Raw genomic sequence first — 19,510 nt, forward strand, 5'->3', positions numbered from 1 at the left:
CCCCCACATCACTAAACCATGTCTCTAAACACTATGTCAACACATCTTTTGAAAACCTCCAGGGATGGTGCCTCAACCACTTCCCTGGGCAGCCCATTCCAAGGCTTAATAACCCTTTCAGTGTAAAAATTTTTCCTAATATCCAATCTGAATCTCCCCTGGCATAACTTGAGGCCATTTCCTCTTGTCCTATCGCCTGTGACTTGGGAGAAGAGACCAATCCCTGTCTCTCAAAGCTATTGAGCTCTGAATTTATTATAGCAATTGGCTCTATCTTTTTCTACCTTGTAGAATGTTATTTCTTATATAGACACACTAAATAACTATAAATGAGATCGTTTTCAGGAGCTTTTTAAAGAAAATAGTAACTTGCCTGTAGACCAGAAACAGTCCAGCTGTGACAGCACATAATTCTATATTTACTCATTTTCCATAGTAAAAAGCAAACATTAGCTGATGTATAAGTTTGTATTAATGTGACTATGCCACTTCCAGTGCCCAACCTAACTTGTTGAAGGTGCTCTCAAATTCTGATTTTATGGTGATTTAACCTAGATTCACATTGTGTTAGCCAATATCAGAATCTGGCTGTATACATCTGCTTTCAAACACACATTCTCTGCAATCATTTACTAGAGTAGCTCCAATTAATAAAGAGTATGTCCTTGGCAAAGCATGTAAATGGGGGGACGAAATTAAATAGTCTGAGTCTGATCCCATGCAAGACTTTATACTCAAATGGAAACAGCATTTGGTTGTTGTGAGGCTTAGCAAATCAGTGCTTGTAAAAAAACCCACAACGTATATAAAGAGGTAGCTTCATCTGAGTTACTTCCAGTTTATGAAATTGTATGTAACAGTAGGACTAAATCTAGTGAAACTGCATTGGTCGGAACTTATCTAACAAATTCTCTGTTTCATATGTACTTGATCTATGATTTATTCCTTAGAGCAATCCATGGGATTGTATTTTATTCTGGACAGATATTGTTTGAGAAATAGAATTCTTTTCATAGTTCTCAGCCTGAAAAATGGAAATAGAACACTTGCCTGTGTTACATTTTTTTTCACAGAATCACAGAATCACAGAATCTTAGTGGTTGGAAGGGACCTTTGAGATCATCGAGTCCAACCACATTAAAAAAAAACAAAAACAAAAACACACAAACAAACAAAAAAACACAACACAAAACCAACCAAACAACAACACCCCCCCCCAAAAAAAAAAAAAAAAAAAAAAAAAAAAAGCAGCATCCATCAACTAAACCCCACACCCACAACCTCACATACAACACCCCACCACAAACCAACAATCCCGGGCACTAGAGCATGCCCTGAAGAGCCACGTCTACACGTTTCTTAAATACCTCCAGGGATGGTGACTCCATCCATTTTGTTTCTGGCTTCAGCTAATGAGTTACTAATGTAATAAGGAACTGTATTTCAGGTATGGATACTAGTAAGTTACTCATCCATTGCAAACCTTGTACATCAACTTTTTATGTAAAACCACCAAACCAAGATTAATTTCAAAGTTTCTTTTAACTTTGCATCGCTGTACTAATACAAATAATGTATTTTATTTATCAATATTTTCTGTATCAGAATTACTGATATTTTGGACTACAACATGATCAAGTAAAGTCAAGAGCAATAAAAATAGCTTTGACAGAAGTGAAGTCTTCATCTGCTATTGCCTTAAATGGATAAAGAAGAAAACTATAAAAGAATAATGTTTAAAAGCATCTTAGCTGTTGTTCTATTAAAAAGTTGATGTGTCTCCCTGAGCGCTTCTAACAGAGACATTAATTTTCAAACTATCAACGTCAAACTACCAAAGCAAGTTTCCAACGTGTTTTTCATCAAAATAAACGCTGGTCCATAGGCAGTGAGTTGAAAAAAATTATTTTTAAGACTAAAGATTATGATCCTGTTCAAATACAAAACAAACATTCGGTCATATGAAAGAAAGAAGTCCGAATACTTTTTTGTCTGGTAAAGGAAATTGAGATAATGCTTTACTAGAGCTTTTAAATACCTTAAAAAAAACCCATGAAGTTAATTAGTTCAATGACTTAATGTTATACTTTGAATCAAAGATGTGGTGCTTTGTTTTAGCCAGGATAGCAAAAACCAGAATGTGAGTTACATCTATACTGTAGTCTGCCTGCTAAGACGACCATACTGAGTAGTCCCATTTTAGGAAAACTGCAAGGGCAAGAATGGTGTCTGTCAAAAGAGTAAAACATGCTGTACCTGTCCACACTAAGGGCACAGAGGTTAAGGACTGTGATTCCCACCGATGCCTTCTGTATAAAAGGAAGGAATTTGCAAAGAAACTGTCCAAATTCAGAATCTCCAAAAGGCCACTTCTGAGCAAGGAGCTAAAGAGAAGATAAACAATAATCAGAATATTTAAACAGTAACTTTGCATGTATATAACAATTGTAATTATTTCTTGCCTTAGACACAGGTATTGTAACCCTGAATTCTCCATACCTCAAGCATATCCTTAGTACTGAGTGAATCTGGAAAATAACTGCTACTATAGAAGCACAAAGGGTGCAAGCTTAAACTTAGTTGTTGACCTTGTACTGTTGTAATAGTAACTTGCTTTGTTAAAAGATTTTTTATTATTGTGCTTCAGCCACCAGTACTGAATAATGAAAATATCTCAACCCTATCATAAATGGTTGCAATTACCATGTCCCAGAACCAAGCAGTCAAAGCATAGCTCATAGTTCATAATGAAATACCTCAGAGCCAAATTCTCCTGCTGCACGCAAGTAGATTCTTGTCATTATAAATGTACCACTATGTAGCTCATGACAATATTCACTGCCAGATTCTTAAGTGTGCAGAGAAAATATTATATGTACATAATTCGTTCCATACTATGTTTTAAAGGACTACCATCATACATACATGTGGGCTGTACTACAAGGCAACAGAAAAGCATCCATTTGGAAAGATGTGAATGAGTGGCTGGAGTTTAGATTAGTATTTCTAAGGAGGCATTTACATAACAGATATGAATACATTGATTTATGTGAATAGTTGTGAATAATTAGCATGTAAACAGTAATATTTCTAGCTGTAACTGTTAAAGCTTTGAACAAGTACACATACATAATACAGGATACAAAATTATTCAGGGCAGTCAAATCTACAACTATCAGCAGATTCACAGAAGATCTCCCTTTTCTGGACACCTGGCAGCAAAATGGCAGATTACATTCATTTATTTAGATAATAATTGTCATAAGTGAAAAATTGTGAAGTCCATACAAAGTACTGAGCTCTAACTTAATTGAATCCACTCAAGAAAGGGATCTTACAGTCACCATGAATAGTTCTTTTGAAAAATGAAGTCAATAAACTTTCTCACCAGAAGACTAAACATCACCCTTGCACTACTGTGTTTTTTAATCTTCCTCCCTAAGTCTCTACTACTGAGCCTTTTGTCAGGGGTAGGATAGTGAATAAGAAGTAAGATGAGTTTGTTGTGTGCCCAGCAGTTCTTATACTTTTATCAGCTTCTGTTAAAGTGGTTGTGTAATAGAAAGCATTAGATTTGAAATTAAAATATCAAGTGCTTGAGTCAGATATGTAACTTTGTCAACATCCCAGTGGATGTTGTACCCCCTAGGTAAACAAGGGGCACATTTGTAAAGGCAGTAATAATAATTGTCTTACTGGATAATTACATAATTATTACTACTGTGCAATCATTGGTTTTATATTAAGCCTTACTGAACAAAGCCTAGAACACAGAATATTTTGATGGTACCATCTAAATTTGGAGATGTTTTTATTTGGTTCAGAGGAAGACAGCAAATGATACAACATGGAGTAACAATTATAAGCTAACCCAAGCTTCTGAAAGCTTCTAAAACCTAATTTTGCTGAATTTTTGAAGAATGTCAGATCCAGACCTGGGACAGTTTTATGGAACTAAAATAGATTCAAACTTCACAACAGTTTTATTATCAAGTGCATGAGATGAAGATAAACTGCTGGCAGAACAAGCATTTCCAATGCATACAAGTTGTATGATGTGCCACAGCCTAGCTGTTCCTGGGAAAGAGTGCAGAATGGAAAACAGGGAACAAGGAAGCATACTTTCATCTGCACAAATGTGCAAGGACTAATGCCTTTGCATTCTGCATGCAAAAAATAGTTGTGTTCTTTCAATGATAAACACAACCTATGAATAATGTATTTTTAACATTTTTACAGTTAAAACTGAACAAAGATTATACTGTTTGGAATGTAATTAATCAATAGAAATTTGAGTTGTTGTTTTTAGAGTTTATTTTCTTGCAGACCTGTTCTGCCAGGTCGTCTTCATACTTGGGCAGACTTCTTTGCTTACACTCAGTTCACGTTTTGAGAGTTATCTTTGCGACCACAAGGACTAGAAATTTTTTTTCAGTAAAAGCTTAGGCTCTGGATCACACTCATCTAGTAAAAGTGGGTGGATTCTGTCTGTAGAATTAGAAAAACAAATTTTGGTTTTAGCAGAACTGTAGTATTCAAAGTAAACATTTTATTTCTATCTTAACTACTGTTACATTGAAACATACTAGTAATCACTATCTTTTAACGATATAAATGTTAACTGTGGGGAGTTAAAATTCGCATCTGCCTTTGCCTCAGTTAAGTTTCACGGCATGAGTTTTTCAGAGCACTTTGCTGTAGAGTACAGGAAGTTTATCACTGAATTCCAGACTTGTAAGAATTCATCTTCTCTTCACCAGTCCTGATCTGGCTTGTTTACATCCCCCTTTTTTTTATAGCCATTTATCACAATGCTGAATTACTTGTGCTTTTTTTCCCCCAAATAATACCTCAAAAAAACTGGAAGCAGCTATGTACTACATACTGCCTGTGTCTTTCTAGGACCATATTCATATTGTCATTTGATTACTTGTATTTCAAGACAGATTTTAGCAACTCATAGCTTTCAGCCAACTGGTTGTTAATACTGTCAAGCAAACCTATGTGTATGACTGCTTATTAAATAGGAATAGAGTTACCTCTTAGGCATTATATTTTTTACTGGATTATTTTTTTCTCTTCTGCTGAATATTACCATGAGATTTCTCAACATAACCTATAGGATCAATCCAAGTTTGTCTATTCCCTAGTTTTTGAGAGTGTTAGAATATCATATAAAAGTTGTTACGTTTGCTATTTACCATCAAGACCACAGCAGAGAAAATGCGAGCACCTTTGCAATGGTATTCCAGTTTAGGACAATCATATTTGATGAAAGCCAATCCCCCTTGTGCCAGAAGGCTAGGGAATGGATCGCCTGTATTGGTGATTTAACTATTGTCAGTACCTTCAGTAAAAAAGGTAATGAGATTATGCCTGCAAGCTGTTGATTAGTTCCACTGATTTTATCTGTAATTATATACTGAATGAAATACATTGAAATTTCTGGCAGAATTATTTTCTAGATAGATTTGCAATATAATACCAAATCTTTGCAGGGCATAATTTTGCCGTTTGCCTACAACTCTTGCATGAGGCTTTAGTTTATGTCAGGGCTGCAGAAAAAATGTTGGAAAAAGAAGGGGTAATCTGAATCCATGGTAATTCTCCAGCCAGTTGTAGTCGTGTGGAATTTCAGCTCCAAACTCTTGTCTGGCTTTGGGTAAAATCTGAATAGTTTTCAGGCACCACTGAGTGAAGGCTAAATTATAAATGGCACTGCCAGGGAAAAGAAGCCCTAGCAGACTTTTGTCAATCCCCTGTGCCAATCAGAGCCCCAAAACTGATTTATCATTATAGATCACACTTTAAAAGGCATCAGAAAGATAGCCACCTATTCATTTATGTGCACTGACTGTGGCTGTAGCGTATACCCAGCAATAGAAATGAACAAGCACTTTGTAGTGACTGTGAAACTGTGTTACTACAAGGCAAATATTAGCTTCAAAAAGAAAAGTGTTGTACTTGAAAAAGGTTCACTAACTCATTACTCCTCACAGGGAAGCTTTATCATGGTTACAGCATGTACACATCTTCCTCACACCCCAGGAAGCTCTCCTTTTTTAAGATTAAAAGTATTTTATTCCTTTTGTTTCTTACACTTTTCCACTAATTGAAGTAACATCAGCACCAAATCATTAGACATTCTTTTCAAGTTGATTTTAATCAAAATCACTGGGATCAGAATTATGTGATTTTTTAGATTAACTTTGCAATCATTTCCATGGGTATACTCCATTATCATTCTGCATCAGCTATGCATTCATTACTTCCCCTTGGATCAGGTGCCAGTTTTTTCTTCTGTATATATTTTTAGTTGGCAAATCTGATCCTGTCTTTGGTTTTACTAATTTTACATCAAAACAAGTCCGTTGCCCTCTGTTCTGCCCTAGCAGGGTACAGAAACTTCAGAGGGAAAACCACATTTATTTTGTATTTAAAAAATGGGCCCAGGAATGTAATTGAATTAGTCTTGATTTACTTACATACAATATAAGGACTGAGAATACCGGCTCTGCTCTTCTACTGGTTTTGCATGTTTTAATCTCCAAACAAAATGAATATAAAATTATAGTACATTGCATTTTCTCTCAAGGCACAAAGATAGGAGGAATCAGACTGATTATCCTAACTTGTATCCCAGTTCTCCATGAGTTGGTCAAATGGATTGTGCTTTTGCAAACCCACTCACAAAATCTCTGAGATTTCAAAATAAGACATATGGCAAAGGAAATGCACTTTTCTCCATGTGCAATTTGCAATTTAGGAGTATTTCATACAGTTCAACTGTGGTGCAATTCCTGAGTGAGAAAAGAGTGTAGTCAACAGCATATTTTTACGCTGAAATCAGAAACCAAGATTTCAAGGTTCTGCTGTTGGTCTTTAAAAACCTCAGCAAAGTGACCAGACGGCCACAGCTTCCTTGAGCATCCCCCTTTCTCTGCTGCTTTATATGGCCTCTCTGCCCTGACGCTGCAGCTTGAAACAAACAAGACAGCAGTGCTGAGAACATTCCTTTGCAATGATTTTTAAATGTCACTCAGTTGATTTTATTCTACTGCTGTTGCTATTTTCTAACCCCCATTAGTATGCTAGCTGATGTACAAAACATAGATAAAGTCCCACTGTGCATCCCAAGCAATTTATATATAGTCTAAAAGAGAGAATGTTATAATCCAACCACATGAGTATTCACCAGTACATGCTCATGTGCATCCACAGTGTTTATCTAATACTAGGCTGATACTGTGTGTTTACAGGCAGATGATGACCCTGGAGCTCAGCCCAAAATAGATGGACTAGGTTAGGTGCCGGATATGAACCGCATCTAAGCTGCTCTATAAAAACTGCTTCGGTAAACAACCACATATCAGGAGGTCCCCTCTCTCTGCCATGTGGCATTGAGGATGAAAGCAAAGGTTTCATACCTGCCCTTTCCTACTCTGATCTCATCCTAGTGCTCTAGAGCCTTTCTGTTCCTATATCCACTTGGGACCATTGTTGTGCACAGATCTGTTTCGCAGAAACTGGGCTGTGTTTCATACAGATAGTGCTTGCCCCTTGTGCCACCCCCATGCAGGGTACTCTTCTGAGTTTCATGGCATTTAAGTGTTCAGTTATACTGATGGAACAACTCTGGCAACAACCATGGTGGTCAGAGTTTCTGCTCTGTCTTCAGCAGGACAAATAGAAATACCTTCTTTATTCCATGACTTCTGTTACTTTTGTGCAGTAATGGAGAAACAGACCAAACCAGATTTCTGTTTGTATAGATAATGTCTACTTGTCTAAGTGACCAGCATCTTCTAACTGTGGAGTAAGACTTATAAAACCAGTATATTCTGGGGTGATTTCTTTTTCTTGCAACATAGCCCAGAATGAAAGACAAGAGAAATTCCTCTGGTTTTGTTAAATCAGCAGATTTGGGGTTTTTTTTAATTTATTTTTTAAAGGCTAGTTTCCTCTAGGAGACATTAAGCTGTCCTAGTAAAGCTCTGTTTTAAATTGTGTTCTGCAATTGTGCATACCCTTGTCTGCTTCAAGGCATGAGCCAAATATGGTACCTGGTGTTTCAGTTGGAATCCAGGTGAAATCTGACTGAACACAGAAGTATCCAAGGTCTAGACCAGTGAGCTGACTGCATTAAGTGACAAAAGATGATGATTCTGACTGAAGTGTTCCTCTTCTCTCTGATCTGTAAGACTGGTTAGTTAGGAAGAAGGGTGTATTGAGTCTCCTGTTTGTGGTGTTTTGATTGTGGTATTTTGATTCAGTGACTCAACTGGGACCCTTCTGTCCCTGTGAAACTTCATAGGACAAGAATTCAGTGCATGTTGAAGTGCCTCTCTCTCTCAAGAGAGAGAGAGAAAGGCCTCTCTCTCTTGAGACCAACTCAAGCCTTTATCTTCTTCCTACAACCCGTACATCCAAGACAGAATTGCATCGTAGGACAATTCTCATCTGTTTCTTGCTTGGGACTCACAGGCTGTTGCTTGTCCCACATATGTAACTCAGCTGTGCTCTTCCACTTTGCTGGAAAGATGGAGAGCTGTAAGGGTGTAGGAGATAGAATGCAACCTGTCTCTGGGAATTCTTTCCCTTCCAACTGCTGGAGTGAAAAGCCTCAACTTTGGGAAGGACAGCAAGTAGAGGAAAAGTAGAGAAAAGCAAAGAATAAGGCTAACATTTATAATGCAGGGCACAAGACCAATATTGAGTATATCATGGTTACATCACAGTTTGGGCTTCTGCTAACTTTGGTATCACTTGCTTTTTTCTTTATACTTAGGTTCATGATACTGCCATGGTAGGGAAGGCACTCTGCATCTCTTCAACTATAATTTGCAGGAAATACATTCCTAATTTTGCTACTTTGGGTGGATAAAAGAGTAACTGTGTTCTTTTCTGGAAGGAAGAAAGGTTATGTGGGGATGCATGAGAACCATCAAAGACATTTTTTCCTCCGGTTTGCCATACCACAGCTTTTTCTGCTATTTTGTTTGTCTTTGCGCAGCTGAGTAAAGTGGAGGTAGCAGATGGTCTCATGCCATCTCATGAATGCCTACAGTCTCTTTCTCCTGCTTAGGCAGCTATGGAAGGGAATGTATAGTTTTTGCACAAGAGAAAATAGATTATACTTCAAGAGATCCTGAAAGGTAAGAAAACAAATGCCTTGTTTTTGAAGCAGAACATTGTCTCAACTAACCGGTAAAAAAAATAAATCCCAAGTTTTACAGTCTTGTTAAAATGTTTATATTTATTACAAAAATCTACTTAGTGGTAAAGCATTCCTAACAACTCTAGACATCTCCCCTGTGGTATTTTTACTGTTTACAAAGTAGAATTAGTTTCTTTTTTGTTGTTCTGTGGTGTTGGCTAACTTCCCATCCTTTTAGGTAGACTATTTCTCAAGCTGTACTGCTCTTCTTCAGGGAAATGAGCTGCAAGGTGTACTTATGTGATTTGTTCAAAAGAATTTTTTCAATCCCTGGGCAAAATATTGCTTTTGTTATTCTTCCAGCTGTGTTGTCTTTTGTGTGTTGCTAAAGAGAGTGACAGGATTGCTAAGAAATTACTGCAGAACTGGTAAACCCTGGATATGCACAATCAAAACAATTCCTTCTTATCTGTAGAGTTCAGCTGATTGAAAAATAAAGAGAGTGAACACACTAAAATATTCTGTTAAACTTAGAGTCTCTAGGCACTACACAGTACTACAAATCCACAGAACAGCAAGGCAGGCATGAGATGTGAAACTGAAGATAAGAGAGGAGGTGCCTGTGCATTGAAGGGAACATATATCCCACCTCCCCAAAGTACAGCCATTAGTTAAATGCAGAGTGGAACTTGAACTAAGACCTGGAATATAAAATCTCTTCCTTAACTCCTACTTCAGTATGCATATTAAACACTTTCTGCTAGGAAGCTGTAGTCGGTAAATGGAGAGAACAGATTCCTGATTGACTTCCCTTCCCTGTTCCATTTTGCATAACTTCTGCCTTCGGCATTCAGCAATCAATTCCCATGCTACCTCTAGATTTTTTTATGTATAAGCACTACATGGAGTCATACACCCAAATAATAGGTCATGTTCTGAACAAGTTATATGAATTTCTGCATCACACTGGACTACCAACATGTTGCTTCTTGGAATCACTGATAAGCTTCAGTGAAAGCCAATATGCAGTTGTTAAGCTGGTGGCCTCAGAACTTCCTACTGGTGTTAGTACTTTGTTGAGAAATATATGCTGCACACATGACAAATAATGCTTTTAAAGGGGGGTTTCTTTTCTAAGTACACTTAATTTTATGTGTGCTGTGGGCTTGGCCTTGTAGTCCTTTGGCACGAGTATAACTACTGTGGATATCACTTGTTCTATTAGCCTACAGGATCAGTCTGAATGTGTTTAATTATCTCTGCTTATGTGTAACATTAATTCTGTCAGCAAAGGTAATCAGATATGCCAAATAATTTGTGATTAAGAAGGAATTGGCTAACACCTATGCATTTGCTCTGATGTTGAAAAGTGCCCATGGCTAGAAATGCCTCAGCTAAGTCTTCCTTTACTGAAGACAAAATGGCTGAAAATGTTTGCATACTGCCAGCTACCTTTTATATTTAGACTTATAATGTGCTAGATGGACTACTCAGATTTAGATGGTGTCACCGCTAAGGTAAGCATGAATACCAATTTACTAACAAAAAGCTTAGTTCATTAAAGAAAACATCATCTTCTTGAGCTGGTTGAGCAGTGGACACTCTTCTTGTTTTCTTTCACTTTATATCAGTAAAATAATTAGGAAAATGTTTTTATTCACATTTAAAGAAACAGGTTAGAAGCTGGCTAATTTGCTTAATCTACTTCTTTATAAACTAATGGTGTAAGGAGTTAAGCATATTAAGATGTAAGACAATATAATTTATGTCGATCCTATATAGTTCACTTTGAAATAAATAGAACTAATTTAAACATTTTTCTCTAACTTGCATAGAAGTGGAAGCAGAGAAAGCTCAGGATTTCCCAATAACATATTAGAACTGAACTTTGCCATTCCAGAAGTGAGAGCCTTGGCCTAGAGTGTTTCTAGCTCCAGGAGCTCAGGAAAGCTGAGCTCCTGGAAAGTCTTATGAAGAGCGGCTAAGGAAGCTGGGATTGTTTAGCTAGAAGAAAAGGAGTCTGAGGGGACACCTGAAAGGAGGTTGTAGAAGAGGTGGGGGTCAGTCTCTTCTCCCAAGTAACAAGTGATAGGACAAGACGAAACAGCCTCAAGTTGCGCCAGGGGAGGTTTAGACTGGATATTAGGAATAAATTTTACACTGAAAGGGTTATCAAACATTGGAACAGGCTGCCTAGGGAAGTGGTAGAATTGTCATCCCTGGAGGTATTTAAAAGATGGGTAGACATGATGCTCAGCGACATGGTTTAGTGATGGTTTTTGTCAGTGTTAGGTTGATGGTTGAACTAGATGATCTGAAAGGTCCTTTCCAATCTAGAAAATTCTATGATTCTATGAAAGAGCTATGGACAGGTTTTTCTGTGGAGGGAACAAGTTGTTCTTGCTGTTGCTCTGCTAAACGTTAGCTAGTGACAGCAGCAGCAGCAGTCGTAAGGGCTTTCCGGAGCTTCAGCGCAGCCAAGGCAATAGCAGTGCTATGGATATTCTGCTGCTGCCTATGTATAGCCTTAGAAAATTGTCTAGTTTCTGTCTGGAAAGCAGTTCTCTAAAGAAATTTTTATACATTGCATCCAAACTTAGGTCATTTGCTACAAAGACATATGGCAGTGATAGGTAGTGCAGGTGATGTAGCAGATTTCGGCTATGTGCTATGCCACCTGATAAGGTGGTAGGAAAAAAAGGAGGTATGATAAAGGAGATATGAAACCTGTCTTTTCTGCAGTGCCTTAATCCCACCTCTACAGCAGCATAAAACATAAAAGTTCTATTTCCCAATCTTCTTTTCACTGCAAGGAAGTCATTCTTACTGATTTGGAGGCTTTAGGCTTTGGCATCTTGAATGTCTGCGATGAGTATGTTTTGGGTAAAGAGGAAACTGTTTGGGTCCAGGTGGTATAAACATGTGATTGAAAATGAAATTGTCTTAGTTTGGGCTATTAAAGCTGGATTTATAACTGGCATCCTTCCTGTAAAACTCAATTTGTTATCATTTTTAATATTGATTTGATACTACAAGTGGATATACTAGTGGTAATTAAGTGTAATGGGGCTTTAATACATTCAGAATATCTTCAAAGGAGGCTAGTGAATATTACTTACATCTCAATCCATTTAACAAATTGCTAAGGGGAATCCACTATATAATTACAGTAATTGGAGAAAGTAAGGGGGAATTTTTGGGCCTACTGTACTGTGTAGAAAGAATAAAAATGTCAAATGCCTGTGACTATATCTTTAGCTGACATAAATTACATAATTCCTTTTTTTTTCCCCAGCATCACGTCTCTGTTAATAGTATAAACGCATAACAGAATGACGGACTCAATTCTCCCGGGAACTTACATTTTTAGTTACTATCATCTTATAGCCGCTTCTTTCTAAGGATTTGTAAAATGGATTTGAATATCAGTAACATTACCTACTTCTCTTTTGAAAGTAGTTTCAAAATAGTTAACTCGACCTTATGTTTCAGGAAAGTAATTATACCTATTTCTGATACTACATTATAATTACATAGTATTGCACATTTTGTTCTATACGATGGGGCCATCTTAATACCGTACTATTGGTTATTTTAATATGCAGGTGAATGCTTGTTTATTCTAATTCTGATTTCAGAGCCGTTTTATCCTCCTAAAAATGAAGATCTGACCTATAAGGTATTAAGTGTTTGACACTATTTGTTTATATAGGATGCTAATACATGGTTCAGCATGAGGCTGACTGAAGCTACAAGAATCTTTAAAATAAAGTTCAGAACCAAGTGTATAAAATACTTTAAAGGAAAAATAAAACCACTGTATTTTTTTTTCCTTAAAAGACTTAAAAGACCACTTTCAAATTGCGATATTTCCAGTGGTCACCCTTCATACTGTCACTGAACAAGAGGAGCTAAATGGTGTGACAGATTTTAGGATCCCTAGTGATACAAACAGGAGTGCTATTTAACAAAATGTAAAATCAACTCCTAATGTAAACAGACATATTACTGAATGGTTTATATGAAAAATGGACTATAAATAATAACAGAATTTCTTCTCAGAAATACTAGAACTCCCTTATAAATGCTATAAATGCTTCCCTGTAGGCAGCTAACCTTATACAACAAGATGATGGTATATGGTAATTTTTAAGTAATTTATTTTGGAGGTTCAAGCATTCAAAAAATTACTAAAAGCTAGAATGCTTGTAAATGCAATTTTAATTCTGCCTTCTTACATGTGCGAATTGACATACATTGATGTCAAGGGGCTGCAGTTTAATTCACGGCCTTTATTTATCAAATACTTCTCTGCAGTATTTTCATACAGTCTAAGGTAATTTCATTTGTACAGATACTCGGGACCACAGTTTAGCTCATCATATAAGACAGAGCAAGGCAAGCAAACCTATAGAATACCAAAGAAGTGTCAGAAAATTCATAGGAAAAAATGTATTGCAAAGTAAGAAAGGGAGTGTAAAAAATATTGTTACTTTTAACTAGAAGATTTTTCAGAAGACCATCAAAAGGCAATTCTGAAAGGCAAAATTAATTCCAGATTTCCATTCCTCTTTGTAAAGAAGCAGCAGAGTTCTTGAAAGGTTAAGAGAAAATTGTGTAATAAAAATACCTGTTCTTTCCCAAACTCATCTCTGAAAAAAACACATGCCATTTTTCCTTAAAATTTCTTATCAGACATACAGTAAGAAGTAAGAACACTGCCTTAGCAATTATCCATAAAGACATCAGGATAATTTACCAGTGAGGAAACTGTAATGCATCATGGGAGATGCAGTCCAAGGCACAAGTCCAGTTCACCAAGAATAATGAACACATGCAGAACCCCAGTGCCATGTCCCGTTAGGCATCCACACAGCTACAGAAGACAGGTGAATCTCAAATCAGGCTAATCTTTCTCATCAACTTGTTAATCCAAAATACTCTACATATATCTGCTATCTTGTCAACAAATTGATTATTTTATTTTCCAGGTGGAATATTGAAAAGTGGAAACTAGAATTTACATTAAATCATGTGCATTATTATTAGCAGTCTTTAGCCTAGCTTCAAATTGATATATTAAAACCAGATAAAGTTAAAAGACTTATGTGTAATTTATGCTACTGGAAGATCAGAGACAGGTACTGCATTTTACCGTGGGTAATATGCCTTGGTACAAATGTAGTGTATGCACATTCACATATTTTCAATCCATTTATGAATTCAAATTTTTATGATCTTGTCCTATCAATACCTGTGTTAATAATGCAGGTCAATAGTTATGATATCTATAGTTATAAAGATAAAAAATAAGTCTCTTTGGTTAACTGTTTCTTTAATTTTAAAATCCAATTTGAAACTACAGGACACTAGTTATTACAAGGTTATGCACTAAAATGTTTTGTTTAAAACATATGTAAATAAAAGCTAAGTCTCTAGAATCTTTAACGGCCAAAATTGTGAGGAATGGGTTTTTTCATTATATTAGTGCTTTATTTACTAACAGAAACACCTTAAGTTTTTACTGAGAAATGAAAGAAAAATTATAATATCCTATCAGCTATGCACCTGTATACAACCCACAAAGATACAGATAGAAGCTTACAATATTCTTTGACAATTTTCCAAGATAAGTTAATATCATATTAATTCTATGATTCTATGAATACCAGCAAGGTATATTAAAAGAAGACTCAGTTTTGTTCATTCAGGCCTGTTCTGGGATCATGCAAGTTGCATAAGGAAACATACATTGCATCAGAAAAGGCACTGCTTTATGGCTTTGTTTAATTAAAATGGAAAATAAAAAAAAAACTGGGACAGGATAACTTTATACCAGATTAAAGAATTGCTGAGGATACTTTTTACGCTTTGACAAATCCAGGTGAAATTTAATACTTCAAAAATGTTCTGTGATATAATTGATTTTGCTAACTCTGAAATAATTTTGAGAATCTGCTATTAATGAACATTAAATTAAAACATTATTGCTCAGTTTAACTGACATAATCTATCTCTGCAAAGTCATAACATGAAGCCTGCAGATCACAGAGTATTTTCTGTAAAAACATAAAGGATAGGATATTCCAAAAATAGCAACTAGTCCAATGCTGTATGTCCATCAAGGAGGAGAACAGTTTATAAAAAGTCTTCCCTCATAAATTCTTTTGCTAGCTATAGTAGCTATAATAAATGAAGAGTTCCTGTGAAAAGCCCAAGGCCGTGCTTTGGTTAAGAGTTAAGAGCTACATCATCTTTAAAAGGAGATACGCTTTTTCTTTATGGAGGTGAGACCTGAGAGCAAGGTTTTTGTTGTAGAACAAAAAGGAGTTGTATTTAAGTGGACTATTCATTGACAAAAGAGCACTCCTTAGAGGAAGGAGTAACCATAGAGAACAGACAGAGTGCTTGTAAGGAATCTGCAATTAGAATGTAGTGTTGTTGCATCCTACCTTGTACACAATGATAGGAATATCAATGACGATATAGATAAGGTCTCCTAGTGCCAGGCTGGCTATCAGTGCATTGGGGCCATTCCTCATACACTTGTTCTGGTAAATGATCCTCAGCAGAGTTGCATTCCCAACCATTCCAACAATGAAAATAGCACAAGATACCACCGTGTTAATGTATTTGAAAGTTTCAGCAATCTTAGTCTGCTGGGAGCATCTGACAGTTTGGTTGGACACCAGCGGCTGTCTGGTGGTGAGCAGTATGCTGGATTCGATCCCTGAGAAAGTGGAAAGGTAGTTTCCCAAGTCACTCCGATTGGCAGCGTATCTGTCAGAGCTGTCACTGAGGACAAATCCTGGAACCAGCAGCAGCAAGGAAACTCTTAAACACAAGGCTTCCATCCTGAAGTCCCGAAAGAGCAAATTCAGTGGGACAGGGGTTTTTTCAGTATTTCAGTGAGATAATTCTCACTTCTTCACCTGCAGAGAGAAACAATAAACAAAAACAAAAAAGAAGAAAGGACCACAGAATCAATACAACAGGTAGACTACACACCTTGTTTCCCACTTAGGAAGGGTATTTGAATGTACAGTCTCTACAGCACATATGGAGAAACACCTGTTTATAATCACAGTGCGACTCTGAAATCTAGATTACTCCCCATTTACTGTCTGACAAAATGCAAACACAAAAAAATCCATAAGTAACTGGTAGCTTATACAAATGAGATCCGGCAAAAGTTTGGGACAGAATTTGTATATGAATGGAAAAAATATGGTAGATGAAGTTCTGTTTTAAAATACAGTCTTGCAAGAATAGTGTACCAGCAAAGAGAGGCCTTGGAGACTGTGGAGTGATATTTTAGCTGAAATAAAAAGTGACCATATTTTCTTTTAAAAAGTAAGGCAACAGCACTGCACTAATAATTAAAGGTAGTAAATTTGTTAATTTTCTGAGTATTTTTGATATGTTGCAACAATGCGACTTTATATTATTTTTCTCTGACTTTATAATTACCTGGATTTCAAATGAAGACTGAAAATACATGTATTTCAAATCAAAATTGGGACTGGATCCAAAGTCCCTAAATATTAGGAGGAAGACTTGTATAGTCTCAGGGTAGACCTCGGGCCAGGAAAATCCCTTCAAACTTTATGTGTCATTTGGTTACTGAATGTCATTGCAACTCATGTTCAGTACTTAGTCATGGTGAAGTTAATTATAAAAATTTAAGTTCTTTTAAAGATAAAAAATACTTGGTTTAGTATTCTAAGCAACAATTCATGACACTTCCAGATAGGAAAGGAAGCATCGTAGCATTCTGTCCCAGTAAGTACGCCTGCCTATGTGTAACCACCAGAGCCGGCTCCTTGCCGCAGGGGGTATAGATCTACACCTTCAGTGAACCCAAGGAGGCCAATCAAGTCCATTTCCTTGAAGCCTCAGTCTAATTTATGATAAAGATTTTTTTTTTTTTTCGTGGCTCAACTGCAAAACAAGACAAAGTGCTGCAGTGTTGCCAAAAAAAGAGTGGAAAGTAAAGTATTTATAACTTTCTGATTTCTAGGGACTCACATGAAGGATTTAGGAGGATCTTCTAAATAAATGAATCCTAATTTCATTCCCTATGGGGCTATTAAGTCAGAGTTTATGGCAAGAAATTTACCAGAGAAAGAATGTGGAAGACAATTTACTGATAGGAGCCACAGTATAAATATTTACTACTATTACCCTGTTCCGTTGTGTGTGGTCTGTAGAAGTGTGTATGAACCTACACACAGCAGCAACCGCAATGTTAACCTGAGTATTCCTGTCTGGTGTGTAGAGTGCCATCCCTCAGACCAGGGATCCATGTTTACAGTCTTTTATATTGGTGTATTTGAGATGAGGATCTGACCAACTGTGAGTCCCTATGCACTGCGTTTTAAAGTTGAATATACTAAATACTAAATCCTTCTTTATTAAGTGCTGGTTACGATGGTGTCTCAGGGCAGTTAGCAACAGTTTGCGTGATGTAAATGCTTTCCCTTTAGGTTTCCAAATCATATCAGAAACAGACGTATTTGACTGTGACTCTTTTCAGGCAAGTATTCATAAAATACTTTTATTGTTTACTATGACTATGGTTCCCCAATTTACAAATTGAAAAACTGAATCACCAATGATTTAAATGACTTTCCTAAGTTCATACTTTTCCAAGTAAATGTGATACAGCTATGAACAGAACCCACAGCCCTATGCTTTAGTGATTTTATTAGTATCCTCCTTATTTAACGACCTTTTCATGTGAAAATCTGATATATATATATCATATGAATGTGGTGGTAGCACAGCAATCATGCCGCTAGCATGCAAAGCTAGGAACAAAATTGCAAATTACCATCTCTTCCCTCTCCCGGAAGAAACTTTTCCATGAGAAGCAAGACTAGAAAATTTTTAATATCATCATTTCAAAGGATATTTTCTTATGGATTCCTGACAGTCTTTCATTCCTCTGTGCATATTTTCAAAGTGATTATGTTCTTACAGAATATAACATGCAAACTGCCTCATGTAAGTAACATACTAGCATCTGTAATAACTTTTTTATAATAACGTCATCTAATATTCTCCTTCCCGTGTAATCTGAATACCTGGAGTGTGTGAGGCTGTTGTGTTGTGTGACTGGAGGCCACACGCGTGTGCTGTGCCTGTGCTCCTACAGCACTGCAGAGGTACCGCAGAGGCAGAGAACAAAACTCCTAACTTGCCTGGGGTGTCAAGCCAGAAAAATTCCCATGCCGAGATTCACGAGAATACACCCTACTATTGGAAATGAAATTGTTCAAAGTGTTAAAGAAGAGCCAAAACCTTAATCCGTCCAAAAGGCATCTGAGATGTAAACAGGAGCTAATGAACTTAACCAGGGCACGAAAGCTCTGGAAGAAATACCGCCGCCAAGACGGATTTCTCTTGGTTGTCTCCCATTCCAGCACAGACAGTGAGAGCTCTCTGCTGCTGGGATAATTGCCTTGTGTTCCTTCCTCTTAACACAGAAGAAAACCTTCTCTGCTTGTACCATTATCAAAAGATCGATTCCAACAAGCACTTGATAAATCAGTACTACCTCCCCTGCAGCCTATATAGAGCATCTGACAAGATCTATAAATTGTTAAACTTTATTTAATAATAGTTATCCCAAGCTGCCTTGTGCCTGTCTTTCGTTCTTTCTCTTCCTTTCTCCCTCTCTGCCTCTCTCCCTCACACACACACACACACACACACAGAGCACACAGAGGTGCACCATCGTCACCTAATCATTATCTGGAGCGTTATCGAGAGGTGCTCAAAGTGTCTCGATGCTCTGTGCCGGGCTGTCCCCAGGGACGGGCAGTGACTCCCTCCCGGCTCCGGCACACACTCACCCCCGTCGTGCCTCCCCCGCCGGGCTGGGGCTCACACTCATGCTGTGGCTGCTGCCGCTGCTGCTGAGAATTTCCTCCGAGTGGCTTTTCCTGGGATAGTCTTACCAGATCCTCCTGCCTGCGTCTGACTGGGTGGGATTGAAAATCTCCACCTCCGCTAGAGCAGTAAAAGAAAGAGGCAGACTGAAGAAGTCAGAGCGTCCCCTCTTTTCTGCCCCCTCCCCCAATTAAAACAAACCTCCAGCCCAAACTGAGCCCCTGCCAATGTTAAACACAAAGGCTGCCTCCCGGGCACAGGGGAACACTGAGCTCTTTAACTGTTTCCTCGCTGAAATTGAGCTGAACCACTTTGCTGAACTCATCTAAGCAACAGCCTTGGGAATCCACTACTGGAGCTGCCTGCTATAGCACATGGGCTTCTCAGAAAGGTGGTGAGTCTGATCGAACCAGACGACACAGGAGCCGTGAGCAGAGCAGGGAAAAGAAAAATCTCATG

The 19,510-nt window shown here is 37.4% G+C and overlaps 1 protein-coding gene across 1 annotated transcript in view; it reads right to left on the bottom strand.

Moving 5' to 3' along the window:
* Positions 1 to 19,173, bottom strand: part of EDNRA (endothelin receptor type A) — a 34,267-nt gene extending 15,094 nt beyond the window's left edge. The window contains exons 1-3 of the mRNA XM_074154306.1: positions 19,015 to 19,173; positions 15,610 to 16,089; positions 2,257 to 2,384 (exon numbers count right to left, since the gene is read on the bottom strand). Coding sequence (XP_074010407.1) covers positions 2,257 to 2,384; positions 15,610 to 16,011 — 530 coding nt within the window. The 5' untranslated portion in view covers positions 16,012 to 16,089; positions 19,015 to 19,173. The remainder of the gene's footprint in view (positions 1 to 2,256; positions 2,385 to 15,609; positions 16,090 to 19,014) is intronic.
* Between the last annotated feature and the right edge of the window lie 337 nt (positions 19,174 to 19,510).

This window comes from Numenius arquata, chromosome 10 (genome assembly GCF_964106895.1).
Source record: "Numenius arquata chromosome 10, bNumArq3.hap1.1, whole genome shotgun sequence".
NCBI classification, from domain to species: domain Eukaryota; kingdom Metazoa; phylum Chordata; class Aves; order Charadriiformes; family Scolopacidae; genus Numenius; species Numenius arquata.